Here is a 15809-nt window from a genome sequence, read left to right as displayed (position 1 = left end):
AGCAGAGCCTGGCACACAGTAGGTGCTCTGTGATAACCTGTGCGGATGATGGTCACATATCACAATGTAAAAGATGATACCATTTTAAATGAGAGATTACCGCAAGGAACCCTCAGGACTTTGAACCTTCGTCTCTTGGGTTTGTTGTCCTGAGCGCCTACCCCACGATGCCTACCTGTTCACTTGAGGAGGGCAGTTTGTGAGGGTCCATGGTCAGGCTTTTCAGATCTTCCGATATGGTCTGCAGGTGAGTGATTTCCCCCAGCATTGAGATTTCTTCTTCCTGAAAGTAATTCACAACCTGTTACCGTGCATGATTCACCTTACCATCTGGATCTGGCTGTTTTTATTAGGGAGACTATCTACACTTTCAACTTCTCAGAAAAGGAACACAGGAACTGGTTTATCTCTGCTGAAGCCATTTACCAACCCTTTCTTTGGGGAAATGGAGAACAAGGAATCAGCCATAACCATGGAGTGACTTGTGTGCTACACAACAAACACACAGGCCTTCCTAAAAGTGTCTGGGGGCCGGCACCCCTGCTGGGGGCGGAGAGGTCTGCCTGTGGGTGGGATCCTGCAGCACAGCCCCCTCCGCAGGCCAAGGCTCACCTGCCCCCTCCCCCTGGAAGTCAATCGACTTCAGCAGATGACACCATTTGGGGATATTCTGGTCCAGATTTGGCAGACCTAAGTGACAGCACATGTGTGTTCACTGGAGGTTCACTGCCCCTTTGTTTTCTCCATCAACTTAATCAATGGCAAGTGAGGCAGACTATGGGCTGCGGAAGAATGACATCACCAAAGCAGTAAGCTGGGGTTGTGGACCCAGGTAAGAACGATTCACGGGAAAGCGCTATGCTCAGGGGGACAACTCAGATCTGGGCATTTTGCCAGGGCTGAGGGATGGTAGCTGGTGCATTTTTATCAGCCTCAAGAAAAGCTCCAGCAGAACTTTTCAAGGCATTCAACTAATTGACTTCAAAAATAAGTCTGCGTTGATTCACTGAGGCTTTTCCCCTATTAATCTCACAGTCACTCCTTGGCACTCATCTCAGTCACTGGGTCTCAAAATCAGCTGGAGGACTTGTTTTAAAAAGCCCAGATGACTTGGTGGGGTTCCCAGCCCCAGAGCTGTGGATTCAGTAGGTCTGGGTTGGGTCTGAGAATGCACATTTCTAACCAGTTCCCAGGTGATGCTGCTGGTCTGGGGACCAAATTTGGGGACAACTCTGTGGGGTCATCTTGAGGAGAAAAAGTAAGCGGAACCACCACTGCTCAGAATGCAGAGAGGGCCGTGTGGCCATCAGCAACTTGCAGACAACTACTGGTCCACAATCCTGACTCCATCATCATGATTCCTGACACACCGCAAACTTCTCAGTGCCTCCAGATAAACAAGGAGGGTCTCCTCAGAACTGGCAGTTTAAGCCTTCTGGAACTTTCCACTGACTCACAATCACGGGCCGCAGCATAGAAATGAAGGTGCAGAACCGGCCGCGTTCTTCGATCAAAGCCTTCCGGACAGCCTGCTTCTCTGTTTCCTCCAACAGGAGATACTTGTCATTGACGTCTTGGAGCGCACTGTCCAGCTGGGGCTGGATGTCACCTCGCCCTGCAAGTGAAACAAAGCCCGGAGCTTGGCTTGCTGAAACAGCAGCTCTTGGAAGCAGTGTCCTCCTCCCTCTGGTCCCTGCTGGACTGGAAACCACAATTCCCCAGGACTTCTAAAAAACCATTTATTTATACCCAGAAAGGATCTAAAAGAAGCTGTTTTTCTAGGATCAGCCATTTCCAATTTCTAGTGCCCAAAGGGGATGCTTATCCTGGTTTATTTATGACAAATAAAATGTTCTGGGGTAATGTCTCCTGACTTGCATTCTGAAGAGGCTAAGGTATGAAGAACAAGGTGAAGGCCTGTGGATGTTTCCAAAAATGGGCACAACCTGGTTTTGTTGGGTCATGCTCAATAAAAGAGCCTCTGTCTGGAAGAGAAGTATCTGTCCCGGAATACAATGGGGCCTAGCATCAGCTCTCCTGGCTCCGGGGAGCCCCCTGGGACTCCTTGGCAGCTAGTTTAACTCCCTAGTGGAGAGTCCTGAAGTCTCTTCCTGCAGGACAAGCTCAGCAACAAAAAGACCCGCAGTCAGAGCTCTGCTGGTGGAGGACTGAAGGGGGCCTGGGTATTGAGGCTGGCCCATGCCTGGGAACCACCTGGCCCCATCCACAGACCCCAGATACGCAGAGGCACCCATTTCTAGACTTTTCAACAACTCAAGAACTTGGTGAGGCTACTGTCTTTATAAATAAAGTTTTATTTGCACACAGTCACGCCCATTCATTTACAGGCTGTCTATACCCGCTCTCATCACAACTGCTGAGTAAAGTTGTTGTGACACACACCATTTGGCCCCTGGACTGAGAATATTTACAGAAGAAGTCTGGATAAACATGGATAAACCTGGGCAAATAGACACTGTATCAGAGGGCGTGGCTATTGTAAATCTGATCTGAGGACAAGAAGGTGACCATCAGGAGACCAGCTCATGAGCTTCCACACTGGGCTCCCATGCTCACCTACCACCTGAACCAGAAAAAGAATCTCTAAATTCCTTCCGGACAGAGGCTTGGACTCTCCCAGCCTAGCCTGCAGTGAAATGCTGTCTGTGTATACAACAAGTACTCAATCGGTGTTTAACAGGTGTATACAACAGATACTCAATAGATGTTTAATAGGTGTATACAACAGGTACTGAATAGGTGTATACAACAGGTACTCAAAAGGTATTTAATAGGTACATACAACAGGTACTCAGTAGGTGTTTTAAACAGAATGTTAGCATGGAGGGGGCACTACGGGTTATCCAAACCAATCTGCTCCCAGTTCAGAGGAGGGGAGAAGGGGAGGACTGTCCAGGGCCATGCAGGAGCGGGCAGTCAGAGCGCACACAGCCTGACCCTCTGATGCTGGATTCCTCCTCCTCCTCCTCCACCAGCTGCCTCAAGTCGAGGGACTGGATTCCACCCGCCACTTAGAAAGGGACCTGACTAGTCACCATGTACCCTCCTCTTTAAGAATGCCACAGAGAACACTTAGATGCAATGTGTTATCTGGTCTGAAAAAGTACAGGGTCAGGGAAAACTGCCTTGAACGTAGGAATATATTCTGTATTTTCTCACAAGCAGATGAGAAAGCTTCCTCTGGAGCCAAAAAGGCAGTCAGGCGTCAAGAACATCCAACTAGCAAAAGTCATTGGATTTTTGGCAGGGGTTAAGTTCTAAGTTAGCACAAAAAGGGAAAATCGGGGACAAAGGTCGTCCCTGAAAATGCCTTAGATGGCATTCCAGTACCGTCAGTGGTCTGTACACGGAGTCCTCACTGGTCAGGTGAGCATATGTGCTGGGTGCAGCAAAACACTGTTAAAGTCCATGCGGAGGGATTTTATCCAACAACTATGTGAAAATTTGCTCTGACAACTTTTTGGTGTTATCAGCCACCATCCCTCCCTGACCCCAATAATTCTACCTGTTCTTCCAGTTTCTCTGCCTGGGAGCCAGTTTCACACATTACCCAGCTGCAGAGTCATAGGTTTCATGAGTTTTGTGGACAAGAAACTTGTTAAAGCACCCTTCCATTCTCCAGGGGGACTTGCGGGGAGGCGAGTGTGCAGGCACTCCAGTCCCATGAAATTGAGAATTTTCCCTATTCTTTTTTTGCGACTGGGCTGAACCGCAGGCAGGATCTTAGTCCCCCGACCAGGGATCGAACCCACACACCCTGCAGGGGAAGCACGGAATGCCAACCACTGTACTGCCAGGGAAGTCCCAGTGGTTAGGACGCTGCGCTTCCACTGCCAAGGGCCCGGGTTCCATCCCTGGCCAGGAAACTAAGATCTCAAAAGCAAGGCACAGCCAAAAACTTTTTTAAAATAAGTAAACAAAATGCTGGCTTGGGCAGCTGAATCCACACCCACTGATTGTGTATATGATACAAGCCCTTTGGTAATGAAACTCCCTGTTTCTCTACCACCTGTCAAACAGCCTGACCAAGCCTGCACAGTGAGGCCATGTGGTTGTTTGTGGCTGGTCCCAAGGCCTTCTTGTAAGCCTCTCAATCTCTCCAAGGATGCTCCAACTAAGGGACCACGGAGGACCACGGACCAAGTCAGCATGTTCTTAACTCCAGAGGCAAAAAGTTTAATTATGGTAGCAATTTCTTTCAATACTAGCCTATAATTATAAGAAATTGGGGAAATGGGTATCTTTACTTCCTTTCACAAGTTGTAAGGTGCACATCTATCTATGATTAATGACACTGAATTCTAAAAATACACTGACATAGGAAAGCAAAGTGACTAGAACCAAGTGTTACCTAATCTGGTAAATATAAATTTAAATCATTCTATGATTAGTCAAGTTATTTTAAATATGTATTATGTTATAATTAAAGGACTTTCAAATTATAGTATTCTAAAATAAGTATAATCTGTAAAGATTGCTATAATTATAGTCATAGTGAATACATTTCCATGTGGGATATATCATAACCTAGAAACACAATGTTTATTTCTTAAATTCAGTAACCACAACATATATTTATAAAAAAAAAAAAAACGTGGAAGAAATTATTCCATGTCTCAGTTGGATATACTGGTTCTTACAGTCATTTTTTTAGGTCCACAAATTTGGAGTTGTGTTAGCACTGATTTAATATACAAAAGCCCATTCATTTCCCTCCCATCAGCAATGTTGGGAGAGCCGCTGCCGATGACTGCAGCAGCTCCCGTGTGGACTTGACTCCGTCTCCTCTTTCGTCTCTGCTACTCCCACCCTTCCTGCGCCACCTTGATCTCTCACCTGGACGGCTCCATCAGCCCCTGATAGATCACTCTGACCGCATTTGGACGAATTTGCCTGGAACAGCCCTGAATTACTTTCAAAATGCAAATCTTATCACTTTTCAGTAGCTCCCACTGCTTTCAAGAAAGTTCAGTGGGGACTCCCTTGGCGGTCCAGTGCTTAAGACTCCACACTCCTAATGCAGGCAGCATGGGTTCGACCCCTGGATGAGGAACTAAGATCTTGGATGCCACCGCACTGTGCGGCCAAAACAATAAAAAGTCCAGCGTCGTGAACACGCCTCAGGCCCTCCCCCTCCTCTTCCCTTGCTCCAACGTCCGGCTCCACCCCCTAAACATCCCCTCTCCCTCCGCCCCAGCTGTCGGGCATCTGTTCATTCTCAGGTCACAGTTCTTCACAGAAGCCCTCCCTGAACCTTCTCACCAGACTAAATTCTCGTATTTAATTCTCAGAGATTCCTTCTACACAGCCTTCACGACACTCCTCCCAGTTCTCATTTCATCTTTACGCCTCTAGTTCTTCCACGGACGGCAGTCTCCCCTGGTGATCAGGAAACCCCACGAGGACAGAAACCACAAATATTTTTGCTCAGCACTGTGTCTTCTACCTCAGCACACCTGCCTGGAAGGCAGGTACTCAAATATTTGCAAATGAATAAGGCCTTGATAGGAGCTTCCCAGGTGGCTCAGTGGTAGAGAATCCCCCTGCCAATGAAGGTGCCACAGGAGACTCTGGTTAGATCCCTGGCTTGGGAAGACACCCATGGAGGAGGAAATGGCAACCTACTCCAGTATTCTTGCGTGGAAAATCCCATGGACAGAGAAGCCTGGCCGGGTATGGTCCATGGGTTGCGGGGGGTGGGTCACAAAGAGTTGGATGTGACTGAGCGCCATGAGGCACTTATAATAGCACAATGTGAGTTTGCTTACTGGTTCAACCATCATGCCCTTAAATGGCCTAACACTGGAAAACGAACAAATTCCAGGGCCGCCCATCAGCCAAAAGAAGAGAGGGCTTAAACAGGCTTTCCAGACAAAATTCCTCAGTAAAGCACTGCTTGTGGCCTTTTCTGTAAAAAGTCATCTCAGTCTCGAGAATTTTTTCCCCTGCGAGTTTCCAGGTCTTGGCTGGATTCATGCTGGAGAATTCTGGTGAATACAGCCAGCAGCTCCTTTACTTCCCCCAACAGGGGAAATCATATGATTATTCTCTTTACAAAAAAATGCTCCTGGGGCAAAAGCACTATTAATAGGCAGCAGGTCATGGACCAAAGCAGAACCCTCAAAGGAGAAAAAAAAATTTGATCAGTAGGTAGGGAGAATTCACAAAGCTTTCTGGAATGAAACCAAGATTCCATATTTTCCCAACATTTACATTTTCCTTAATCTTTACATAAACGTTCAAGGCAGGAATTAACACCCCCATTTGACAGAGGGGTAAACTGAGATTAGGGTGGCTTGCAAGAGCCCCTGAGCTAGGAATGGATGCAGACAGATGCCAATTCTCCATCTTTCCCATTCGGAAGCCTGCTTTCTTCTAGCTTCATGCTCATAGCACGCATAGGCCCTGCGATTAGAATCCCATAAAATGACTTCCATATGTCCCTGACACACTCATGCAAATACTGTGTTTCATCTGAAGATGCCTGATTTTTCATGTCTATACTTTAAAAATTAAGATATATCTTACAGTCAGTAGAAGTCACAGTTTACACGGCATTTAAAAAATTTTTTTAATCAGTGAGAAAATAATAATGCATCTTACCACTGATGGCATCTGCAGTCAATGCAATAAGGGATATAAATACTGAAATATGGGATATAATTTCAGAGACAGACATGCAAGGTGATCTGGAGATTAGAATTTGGAATGAAAAATGCCCCCTTTCCACCAAAAGGTAGCTGTCATTATTCCTACATACATCATCTTCTACTCTTAATATCCTGCAGCAGTTTTTGATTGATTTTTCCAAAGCAAAACCAACCAGGGATCAAAAGGAGGAGAGATTTCATCAGACAAGACTGGAAGCTTTTGGGCTTGAACACTTTCAAACAAACTCTATTTCTGCTATTCTTTCAACAGGCTGTGCCTCAGTTTCTACTCACATGGTTGTGAAAGCAGATGGATTCGTTCACATCACGCACTCAGCACCAGACCCAGCACGTAGTGAGCTTTAGGAAGTGTTAGGCGCCACTGGCAGGAACACAGCATCTTTAAAGCCCTCCTCCTAAACCCTGGGTGTCTCAACAGGAGACAGCCTGCCTCTATAACCACTAAATGCAATAAAAACTCTGGAGCAGCGAGCTCCAATGAATACACTGACATGCCTGGCAGGGGCACGGAGACTGCACCCACCTTGCATCCTATGGAGCGCCTCACCTGGGGGTTCATTTCTTTCCTTTATAGTAAACCAGCAGCCCTAAGAAACACTGCTTTCCTGAATTCTGTGGGTCATTCTAACAAACTTGTCAAACCTGAGGGGGTTCATGGGAGACCCTAAATTTGAGGTTGGCTGGGCACACAGGTGGGTAGCTTGTGGACCCCACTTGTGGCTGGTGACTGAAGTGGAGAAAATCTTGTTCTTAGTGCATGGGGTCTAAGCCCACCCCAGGTAGTTAGTATCTGAACTGATGTGACTTGGTGGATACCCAGTTGGTGTCAGAGAACTGATGTTAGAACGTAGATGCCTTTGCCATCGTGGAAACGGCTTGAGGGCAGAGGCCACTTGTGCCTCCATAGCCGCCAAGGGGATCTAGCCCAGAGGAGGCCCTTGATACCTACTTCCTGAATGAGTGAAGACACGCTCAGCTCACCGGGCTCCTCTGTGGCAGTCATGGAGAATTTATGAATAAAAGAGAGGCACCAGAAGTGAAACAATTTAACCCTGTGAAAACTGTGACGGGCTTGCAACTCAAGAAAGGCAGGACTATACCCCCCTTTGCCCATCTAGCCCTGCACCACACCACCCACTCAGTGTTCTCGGGGTTAATCAACACCATGGCGTGCGGGGGATGGGTATTTCAAGCACATCCTCCTTTTTAGCTTCTGGCAAAACTAACACCAAGAAAAGCACTGGGCTCCTGCTGTGTGCTCCCCCTGCCCCTTAAACGCATCTTGCCAGCTTCTAAATGCAGCCACAGGGAAGCCAGGTGACTCACACCTTGACAAAGACTCCTCGTGCACAGGGACATTTCTCTGCACCTTTTTCGACTCCTGCAATCAGCCATGTGCAGCCAGAGTCACAAGCAAGACACCCGATGAGCTGTATCAGGCCAAGGCTTTCCCAGAGACCAGCTCTGCAAAGGAAAGGAGCGCACAGCTCTGGGCCTCGGGTGGATCTGCTTAGTCTGTTTATAACCCAGCATTCCCAGATATGAAATAGGAATCCCCTGGCCTCTGAAGACTCCACACTTTTACCACATATGCAACAGTCCCCTGCAGGAGCTTCTTCAGTTAGATTCCCACATCTCTACTGACCACAGTCAGGGATAGGTCACTGAACCACATGGGGTCTAAAGAGGAAAGCCTGACCACTGCTGCTGTTGAGACGAAGAAGTCAGGCTGCCCCTTTGGTATGCTTTTCCTCATCAGCCTGTTAGCCCAGGATGGCACGGCTGGCTGCATCCACTGACCTCTCCCTTCTCCCTGCTCACTCTGCTGATGGCTTTACCTGGCATTTCCTGGGCCAGAACATATGTCAGGCCGCAACTCTCCAATGCTGACTCATTAAAAAAAAGTCCTCCCCTGTCCACTTGACACAGGTTGTCCCATTGAGTAAAACTGCACCCATTCAAATATTTCGCAGGCTCCTATCACACCTTTCCCAAGCGTGGAAAGCAGCAGTGACCCAACGGTCTTCCCTGCTGTGTCACGTGCACTTGCAGCTAAATGTCCAGAGACAGCGCAAGGCTACACGTGGTCATACAAGCCCTGGAGCGTCTCAGTGATCACCTGTCTGCATTTACAGGCACCCCCTGCCCTCAGAGGGAACTTTTCCAGCTTTGGTTCCAATAGAGAACAATCACTGCTTTTTGCTCAAGGTACACGTTTCCCAATTGCACTGATGTGGCAATCTACCCCTTCCAGGGATGCTGACTGGAGGGAAGAGGAAGTGGAGAAAACAGCCTAGAACCATGGACCAGCTCTTTGTACCTCCTCATCTCAGCATTCAGGAAGGATTTTTCATTTTGGGGTGTCACTTTGCAGAGAGCTGACATGCATCAGAGGGAGGTGGTTAGAGAAAACATCCAGGGGAGACTTCTGGCGCTGCTGCCTCCTTCCAGGGCTGGGTCTCGCAATCCGGATCACCAGCAATTCAGGGCAGGCCACCTCCAGCCCCATGCTCATTCCGGTGGCCCAGGAGGTCCTGGGGGGACAATTTCTGACCACGCCTGGAGGCACACCCATGGCAGATGGGGTTAACCACTAGAAGAGTCTCTCTGTGTGGGCCACACCTCTTTCTGAGTGGTCTGCTCTTCTCTATCTCCCCTAACTCAACAAAGGGAACAGAGCCTCTGCACTATGCCCAGCGAGGAAGCCAGGTGACCCACTAACAGATAACCTGGACTTCAGATTTGTAGGTGGGAGGTCCCTCTGGGCAAGAGGGTTCTCAGGGCTACTCCTCTTTAAAAACTGAAGCACGGGGGTGGTTGGAGGGGGCTGAGACACCTCGGTTTTTACCACTGAGGCAGGGAGAACCATCCACTCAACGACTGTAGTTTCTGGGGCATCAGGGGTTTCTGCCAGTTTCATAAAGCATCGAAGAAACCAGCCAGGAAATGCAAACATTCACGCTGATGCGGCCATGGAAACCACTGAGCCAGTGAAAAGGATTCGGCATCACTCCAGCTTTCTGCTTTCTCCGTGTGGAGGAAAAGAACGGTGATGGGGGGAAAAGTCAGTCTAGAACGGGGTCTGATCAGAAATGGGGCTGAGTAATAGAACCATCTGGAGGCAGGTAGCCGAGGATGGGCAGTGGAGGTCACTGTGGCTCTCAGTTCACCCCTAAAGCTGACTCAGAGTCACACATTCCACAACCCCCACCCTGCAGCATGGTCACCCTTCCTTTTGGTTCTGGTGCCCCGGTGTAAATGATGATGGCTCACAAACTTCCCTGAACCTTGAGCAGCCCCTGCTCCATTCTCCACCAGCCAATCCCTTGTCATCTTGCTCATCACCTGCCCACACCAAGCGTAAACGGGTTTCTTGCGCCTTGCCCCACTGCCGCACCCTCTGCTGATACTCATCATGGCTCTGAGCACACCAGACTGAACTGCAGTTGACCCTTGAATAATATGGGTTTGAACACAGGTCCACCTGCACATGGATTTTTTTCAATAAATATAGAATTGGCATCCAAACTCATGGGTTTTGTATTCGCAGACTGAACCAACTGTGGCTCATGTACTGTTTACAATCCTTGGTGGAGTCCGTGGGTGTGGAATCGTGGATTTGAAGGGCTGACTATAGGACTTGAGCATCTCACAGTATGCGGCAGACCCTGGAACGAATCCCCTTGAATCCCGAGGGACAACTATAACTGGCTTGCCTCCACCAGAGTCTCCGTTCCTGGAGGGAGCAATGTACCCCTGTCTCAGTAGACTTCATTGAGTTATAAATGTCTTCCCTGTGGGGGCCCTCAGTTAATTGCTCAAGCAGGATTCAAGGTAAATACTTCTGAAGGAGTCAAGGTAAATACTTCTGACCCGACTGAAAGAAAGTTCCATATATATACATATTTCTTTTGTTAAACCAAGACATTTTAACTATCATGAAATGTTGTTAAAATATACATGTCCAAGTTCAAAAATGACTTAAAACTTGTAAAATAAAATTTAATAGGGCTTTAAGTCAAATAGCTTTCTTACATCTTTACACCCAAGTTCACTGTTATGATCCTATGTCACTGTGGCTTAGCTCTGGGAGCCGGCCCCTGCAAGAGAGAGAACTAGAGGGGGCTGCAGGGACTCTTCGTAGGATGAGCAGAATCCAAGTCACAGAGTCAAAAGGCTGTGTGGTTCCTTCACTCATCCCTAATCCCACTACCCATCATTTAAAACAAATAGCATGCCCCATTTATTCCATAGACAACTCACATCAAGCTTCCAAGCAAAGGTTTTAATAAAACTCTGTGTCCTCAAAAGGCCACATATTATATGATTCCCTTTATAAGAAAGGCCCAGAATAGGCAAATCCATACAGACAGAAAGCACATGAACGGTTGTCAGGGGTTGAAGGGGAGGGAGAATGAGGCATGACTGTTTTAAATGGCAGGGGACGTCTTTCTGGGGTGATGAAAACATCCTGAAATTAGACAGTAGTGATGGCTGCACAGCACTGGGAATGCACTCAAGCCAATTAAACGTACGCTTTAGAGGGGTTTAAATGGTACATTTTATGTTATATGAATTTTATCACAATAAGCAGAAGAGGGACTGTCTTACCTTCCTCCCAAAGGTACACTAAGTTGTGTCATAACCACAGCATTGAAGACTGGAAAGGATTATCACTTTAAAAAAGTGGGGGACATTACCCCAATGTCATCATGACGGGAAGGAGGCAGAGTTGTGTCCCCCGAGACAGCAGGTCATCCTGGCCCCACCTGCTAGAGGGGACCCATGTGGTTTGGGTTCCTTGTAGATGACAGAATCCAATGCAAAAATCTCTTTAGAGCTGTTCAGTGCAAAGGCTCAGAGAACACTCAGGCACACTCAGGCAAGATAAACCACATGGACAGCCCACAGACAGACCTTTCTGAGACAGAGGGACAGCCACGAGACGCCGAAAGCGACCTGAAGTTTTAGCGCTGTTGCCCACAGACTGAGGGTCAACATTTAGTCAAGAAGAATCACTGTGATTATTGAATTTGAAGATCTGATACCCTCGAAATGAAACATTCCACAAACTCTGCTGAAATAAGAAATACTTTTGATTTTTTTTAAAAATAAATGATTGGTTTTGAAAAAACCAAATGGTCCTGGGAAGACTAAGTTAAAGATAGTTGGCAAGCTTAATAAAACCAAATCCGATTTGGGAATTATTTTGAGAAGTTATTAAGTATAGCTCTCCATGTTTTGTCTGTGATGTAAATACACACATATACACTTAGATATGTATGTATGCATGTATTTTTTTCCTGTGGAAATCAGGGTTTAAGTCACTCTGTATTTCTTTTTTCCATGAGTCTAATACTGAATTATGAGGATGTAAAGACTCTTAGAATGTTAAGCTAACCCGTTAAAGGGTCAAACTTGAAAAAAAAGAAAATGATTGGTTGAAACACACGCACACACAATTTTCTTAAAATTATGGAAAATTAAGTAGGCACCATTGATTGTTCTGAACTGGGAGGGAAACTGGAGCAACTAGCGTAGGTCTGGACAACCACGGAAAGCCCACAGCAAGGACCACACCGTGACCAGCCACCAGAGATTCAGGATGACAGACTTACCGAGAGCGTCCACTGGCAGGGGGCACACGGTGAGAAAGTGCAGGATACACAATTGACACAAAAAGGAAAATAATAAAGTCAAACTGGGATTCGGGCAGCAGTCTTACCTGTGTTAAAACAGTCCATGGTTTGCCACGGAATTTTATATTAGGGCGATTAAACCCACAGCCACTGAGAGCTGCAACCCAGGTTCCCTCCCCTGCCTTGCTAAGAGTCTTTACTTCCCATCTAAACAGACATCTTCCTAGTTTGTAATTGTCAGTCCTAGAGAATGCAACAACGTTTTTTTTTTTCTTCTTCTTCTTCTTCTTCCTTAAAAAGAGAGATGAAGAATATATTCCTGTAAGAAGTCAATTAAGATGCTTTCACAAGAAAAGCTTTTAGGTGTAATTTATTGTAACTTGGAAAGTCACTAAGGAAACAAGAATCCAAAGTTCAAGCTGGGGTGAAAATGAAAAAAAAAAAAATTTAAAGACCTTAAAACTTACATATAACAGTGAATAATATGCTGATATGGGACTCTGGGAGTCTGTTTATTAGGTTTATAAATCAGCTCTGCAGTCTCGGGTGAAAGATGACACGTTCAACTATTTCAATGGTCAGACTCAAGGGTTAACATATTAAAATGTTCCAGCAGTTTCCTCCCTCAATGTCTCTGATCAAAGTAGTTATAGATGGAAACGGAAGACTTTACCATAATTATTTAAGTGAAATTAATAACAATATGAGAATTAATTAAATGAGAAATAAGGCTGCTGACTGCATGGTGAGAGGGCAGAAGTGGGCAAATAGTACAAAATGTTTCCTATTTCTGATCCACTCTTACTTCCCCCAGTTGGGTTACAGCCAACTCTAGGACTTCAAAAGTCACGAGCTGATGCCAAGCAGCAGGGCCTGATGAGGGTTCAGGAGACTCCACTCAGAGCCTGGGCTTCGGGCCAGTCCCACGCTTCTCCACCCTCCCGCTACCTCTGTCCTGTCGCCCTGACCTGTCAGCAAGATTGACCCTGCCCCACGCATGGACCCCTGGCCCTCGCCTGGTCCCTCCAGCCCCCAACTCCCCACCTAGGTTTATGCCCCCTAGGTATTCAAGAAGCCTGCCTTCCACAAAAATAGGTATATTCACCCATGGCTGGAGCACATGTCAAGTTGTTTTAAAATGATTTTCAGATAAAGTCTAATCAAACTCCAAAAAACATTAAACACTTTTTGACAGTGAGATTTAAATACCTTTAGGCTATAAACTACCATTATCTATAGGATAGTAAAAAAGTGTCAAATACAGAATGTGGCAAAAGGTGATACAGCTGCAGAGTGAAATTTAAGGTAAAATTAGTCGCAAGCGAAAATCACATCCCATATGTGTCTATGTCAAAGGGAATGCCAAATCCACAGTTAAATGCATAAAGGCATTTAAATGTTGAAAAGAATAATCAGAAGAATTTTTAGATCAAAGATCACAGTTTTGAAAAAAGCAATGACAAGGAGCTGCTCAATAACCGCCTGAAAACACATTTAAAAGGAAGTGATTATTAGGCTGTATAAACCAAATTTAGTTCTATCAGGACCAAAAAAAAGTATTCAAACCATCCTAACACATGGTGCAAATCTCAGAAGGATCTACGAACACATTATAAGCCAAAGTCTAGGAAGCTACCACTTGAAGGGTATGAACGCGATAGAGAGGCACCTTGGCAAAAAGGGAAACTTCAGCTAACCAGACCCCCCAAAATAACTGGGAGCCTCAAATAACCAGATTTCCTCCAGCCCTTAACTTGCAGTGCTTCTAGTCCATTCTCAGGCCATATATCTTCTAGAAGAGCACTTCATAATAAGAATTCACTCAGAAGGATGACTCTGGTACCTCCTAGGAAGCTCCAGTCACCCCAAAAATACACCAATGTGAGTTTTTAAAAGGCACTTACATAATTTAGAAGAAAAAAAATTTTATAAAAGAAATAAATAAAAATAATTTTCTAGTTGTTCCCTGGATGAACTAGAAAATCATCAGGAACACTCTAAGCTACTGATCTGACTTGGCTTGTAGACGTCAGAACACCGTCATGGCTCTCCTGTTTGGAAAGAATACGGTGCCCAAGACCATCAGCTATATGACTGGGGTTGACAAGATGGATGCTTCAGAAGCCCCTGATCACAGCCTCCACTGTCTCAGCCTTCAGGTCCAAGTGCCTCACAACCAAAAGCTGATTATTCCCCAGTCCCAGGACCAGCAGCGTCTTCTCACGTAATACAGTCCGGCACCCTATGTTTCCTGACTTTTTCCATCCGGCACCTTGATGGGGAGTTTGTTTCCCTCTCCAGACAGCCCAAGCAGTGCTGGGCAAGTCTAATTGCCAGAAACTTCCTTTTATGTTGCATTGCAATCCACCTATCAGGCATTCCCTGCAGGTCCAAATTCCGCTAATTGGACAATGCCAGTGACTTTGAGTGACAAAGACTGTTTCAGTCTCCAGGCAGAATTCAGATAAAAGGATTATCACTGCAGCCAAGAACTTAAGGCCTCTGAAAAGAAAATTCTGGAAGAGAGAAAGTAAAACAGCTACTTTTTTCCTTACCTCAACCTTTCCACCAAACTCCCAAATCTTTTTCAAGTCCATAGACTTGGACCCTCTCTGAAAACCCATTCATCTCTTTTATCTCAAAGCTGGCATGGTATCAATTAGGTAGAGCTCAGCTCCAAATTTTTACCAACCTGTTCTTCCATGAAACCTCAGATACAATGGAGTAGGGTGGCAGTTTTATTTACATTTACCTCTAGACTCACTAAAATGTTACTGGCCACAAAGCCTATTCCACTTGTGGAATGCTAGCTCCCAGGTGCCTAAGTTAGAATGTAAATTGCAGAAGCACCAAAAAACAGGAAAACACATCCAAAAGGAAAACGGGGGGCAATACCAATGGAAAAACTGATCGTGGGTGAAAATCCTGCTGCCTTTATATCGACATGGTCTCCTGGTTATTATAAGAACTGGGGGGCGGGGGGTGGGGGGGGGGATGACACTTAGCTTGAAAAGTCTGTCCTATCCTCACTCCTCTTCTATTGACGTGTCCCATCTCTCCAGATGTTTCTTTTAATTCCAACTGAGAACCACTTGCTTAGGAAAGGGGAACTTTGGTTTTGGAGATGTCTACCTAAAAAAGTTGTCTCAAACAAACGCTAAAGACTACCCACCCACAGAGCATCCTGATAGGGGCGGAGGTGGGGGGGAACCATTTGCAAATTCAAAATCGGGTATTGAGAAGAAGAGTCTAGAGGGAATGTTACATTCTCAAGTTCAAGAAAAGAGTCCCTATATCTTGTTAGGTCTTAATAAAATGCTTCCAAAGTGGATGTAGCTAGATTTTTTTCTCTTCAAACTCCCAGTTCAAGCCGGAAGAGCAAAGCTGGCTAGCGGATCTGGTAATTAACTGGTCTGTAAACGATGATCGGCTAGGGGGAGGGGTCTTACACCAGCAGTCTCACTTTCCTTACCTGGCT

The 15809-nt window shown here is 46.1% G+C and overlaps 1 protein-coding gene across 12 annotated transcripts in view; it reads right to left on the bottom strand.

The window, feature by feature from the left end:
• MTSS1 (MTSS I-BAR domain containing 1) overlaps positions 1-15809 on the bottom strand; it is a 161569-nt gene that overhangs the window by 17953 nt on the left and 127807 nt on the right. For 6 of the 12 annotated variants that reach the window (XM_059893260.1, XM_025001583.2, XM_005215374.5 and 3 more), the window contains 3 exons: positions 12311-12322; positions 1458-1615; positions 176-283 (listed from right to left, as the gene is read on the bottom strand). In XM_059893260.1, the coding sequence (XP_059749243.1) occupies positions 176-283; positions 1458-1615; positions 12311-12322 (278 nt within the window). The remainder of the gene's footprint in view (positions 1-175; positions 284-1457; positions 1616-12310; positions 12323-15809) is intronic. The other 6 variants (XM_005215373.5, XM_025001584.2, XM_059893262.1 and 3 more) reach the window with 1 other exon arrangement.

The sequence above is a fragment of the Bos taurus genome, chromosome 14, assembly GCF_002263795.3.
Source record: "Bos taurus isolate L1 Dominette 01449 registration number 42190680 breed Hereford chromosome 14, ARS-UCD2.0, whole genome shotgun sequence".
NCBI lineage: Eukaryota > Metazoa > Chordata > Mammalia > Artiodactyla > Bovidae > Bos > Bos taurus.
Note: the sequence above shows the minus strand (reverse complement) of the source record. Positions and strands in the feature narration are given on the sequence as shown.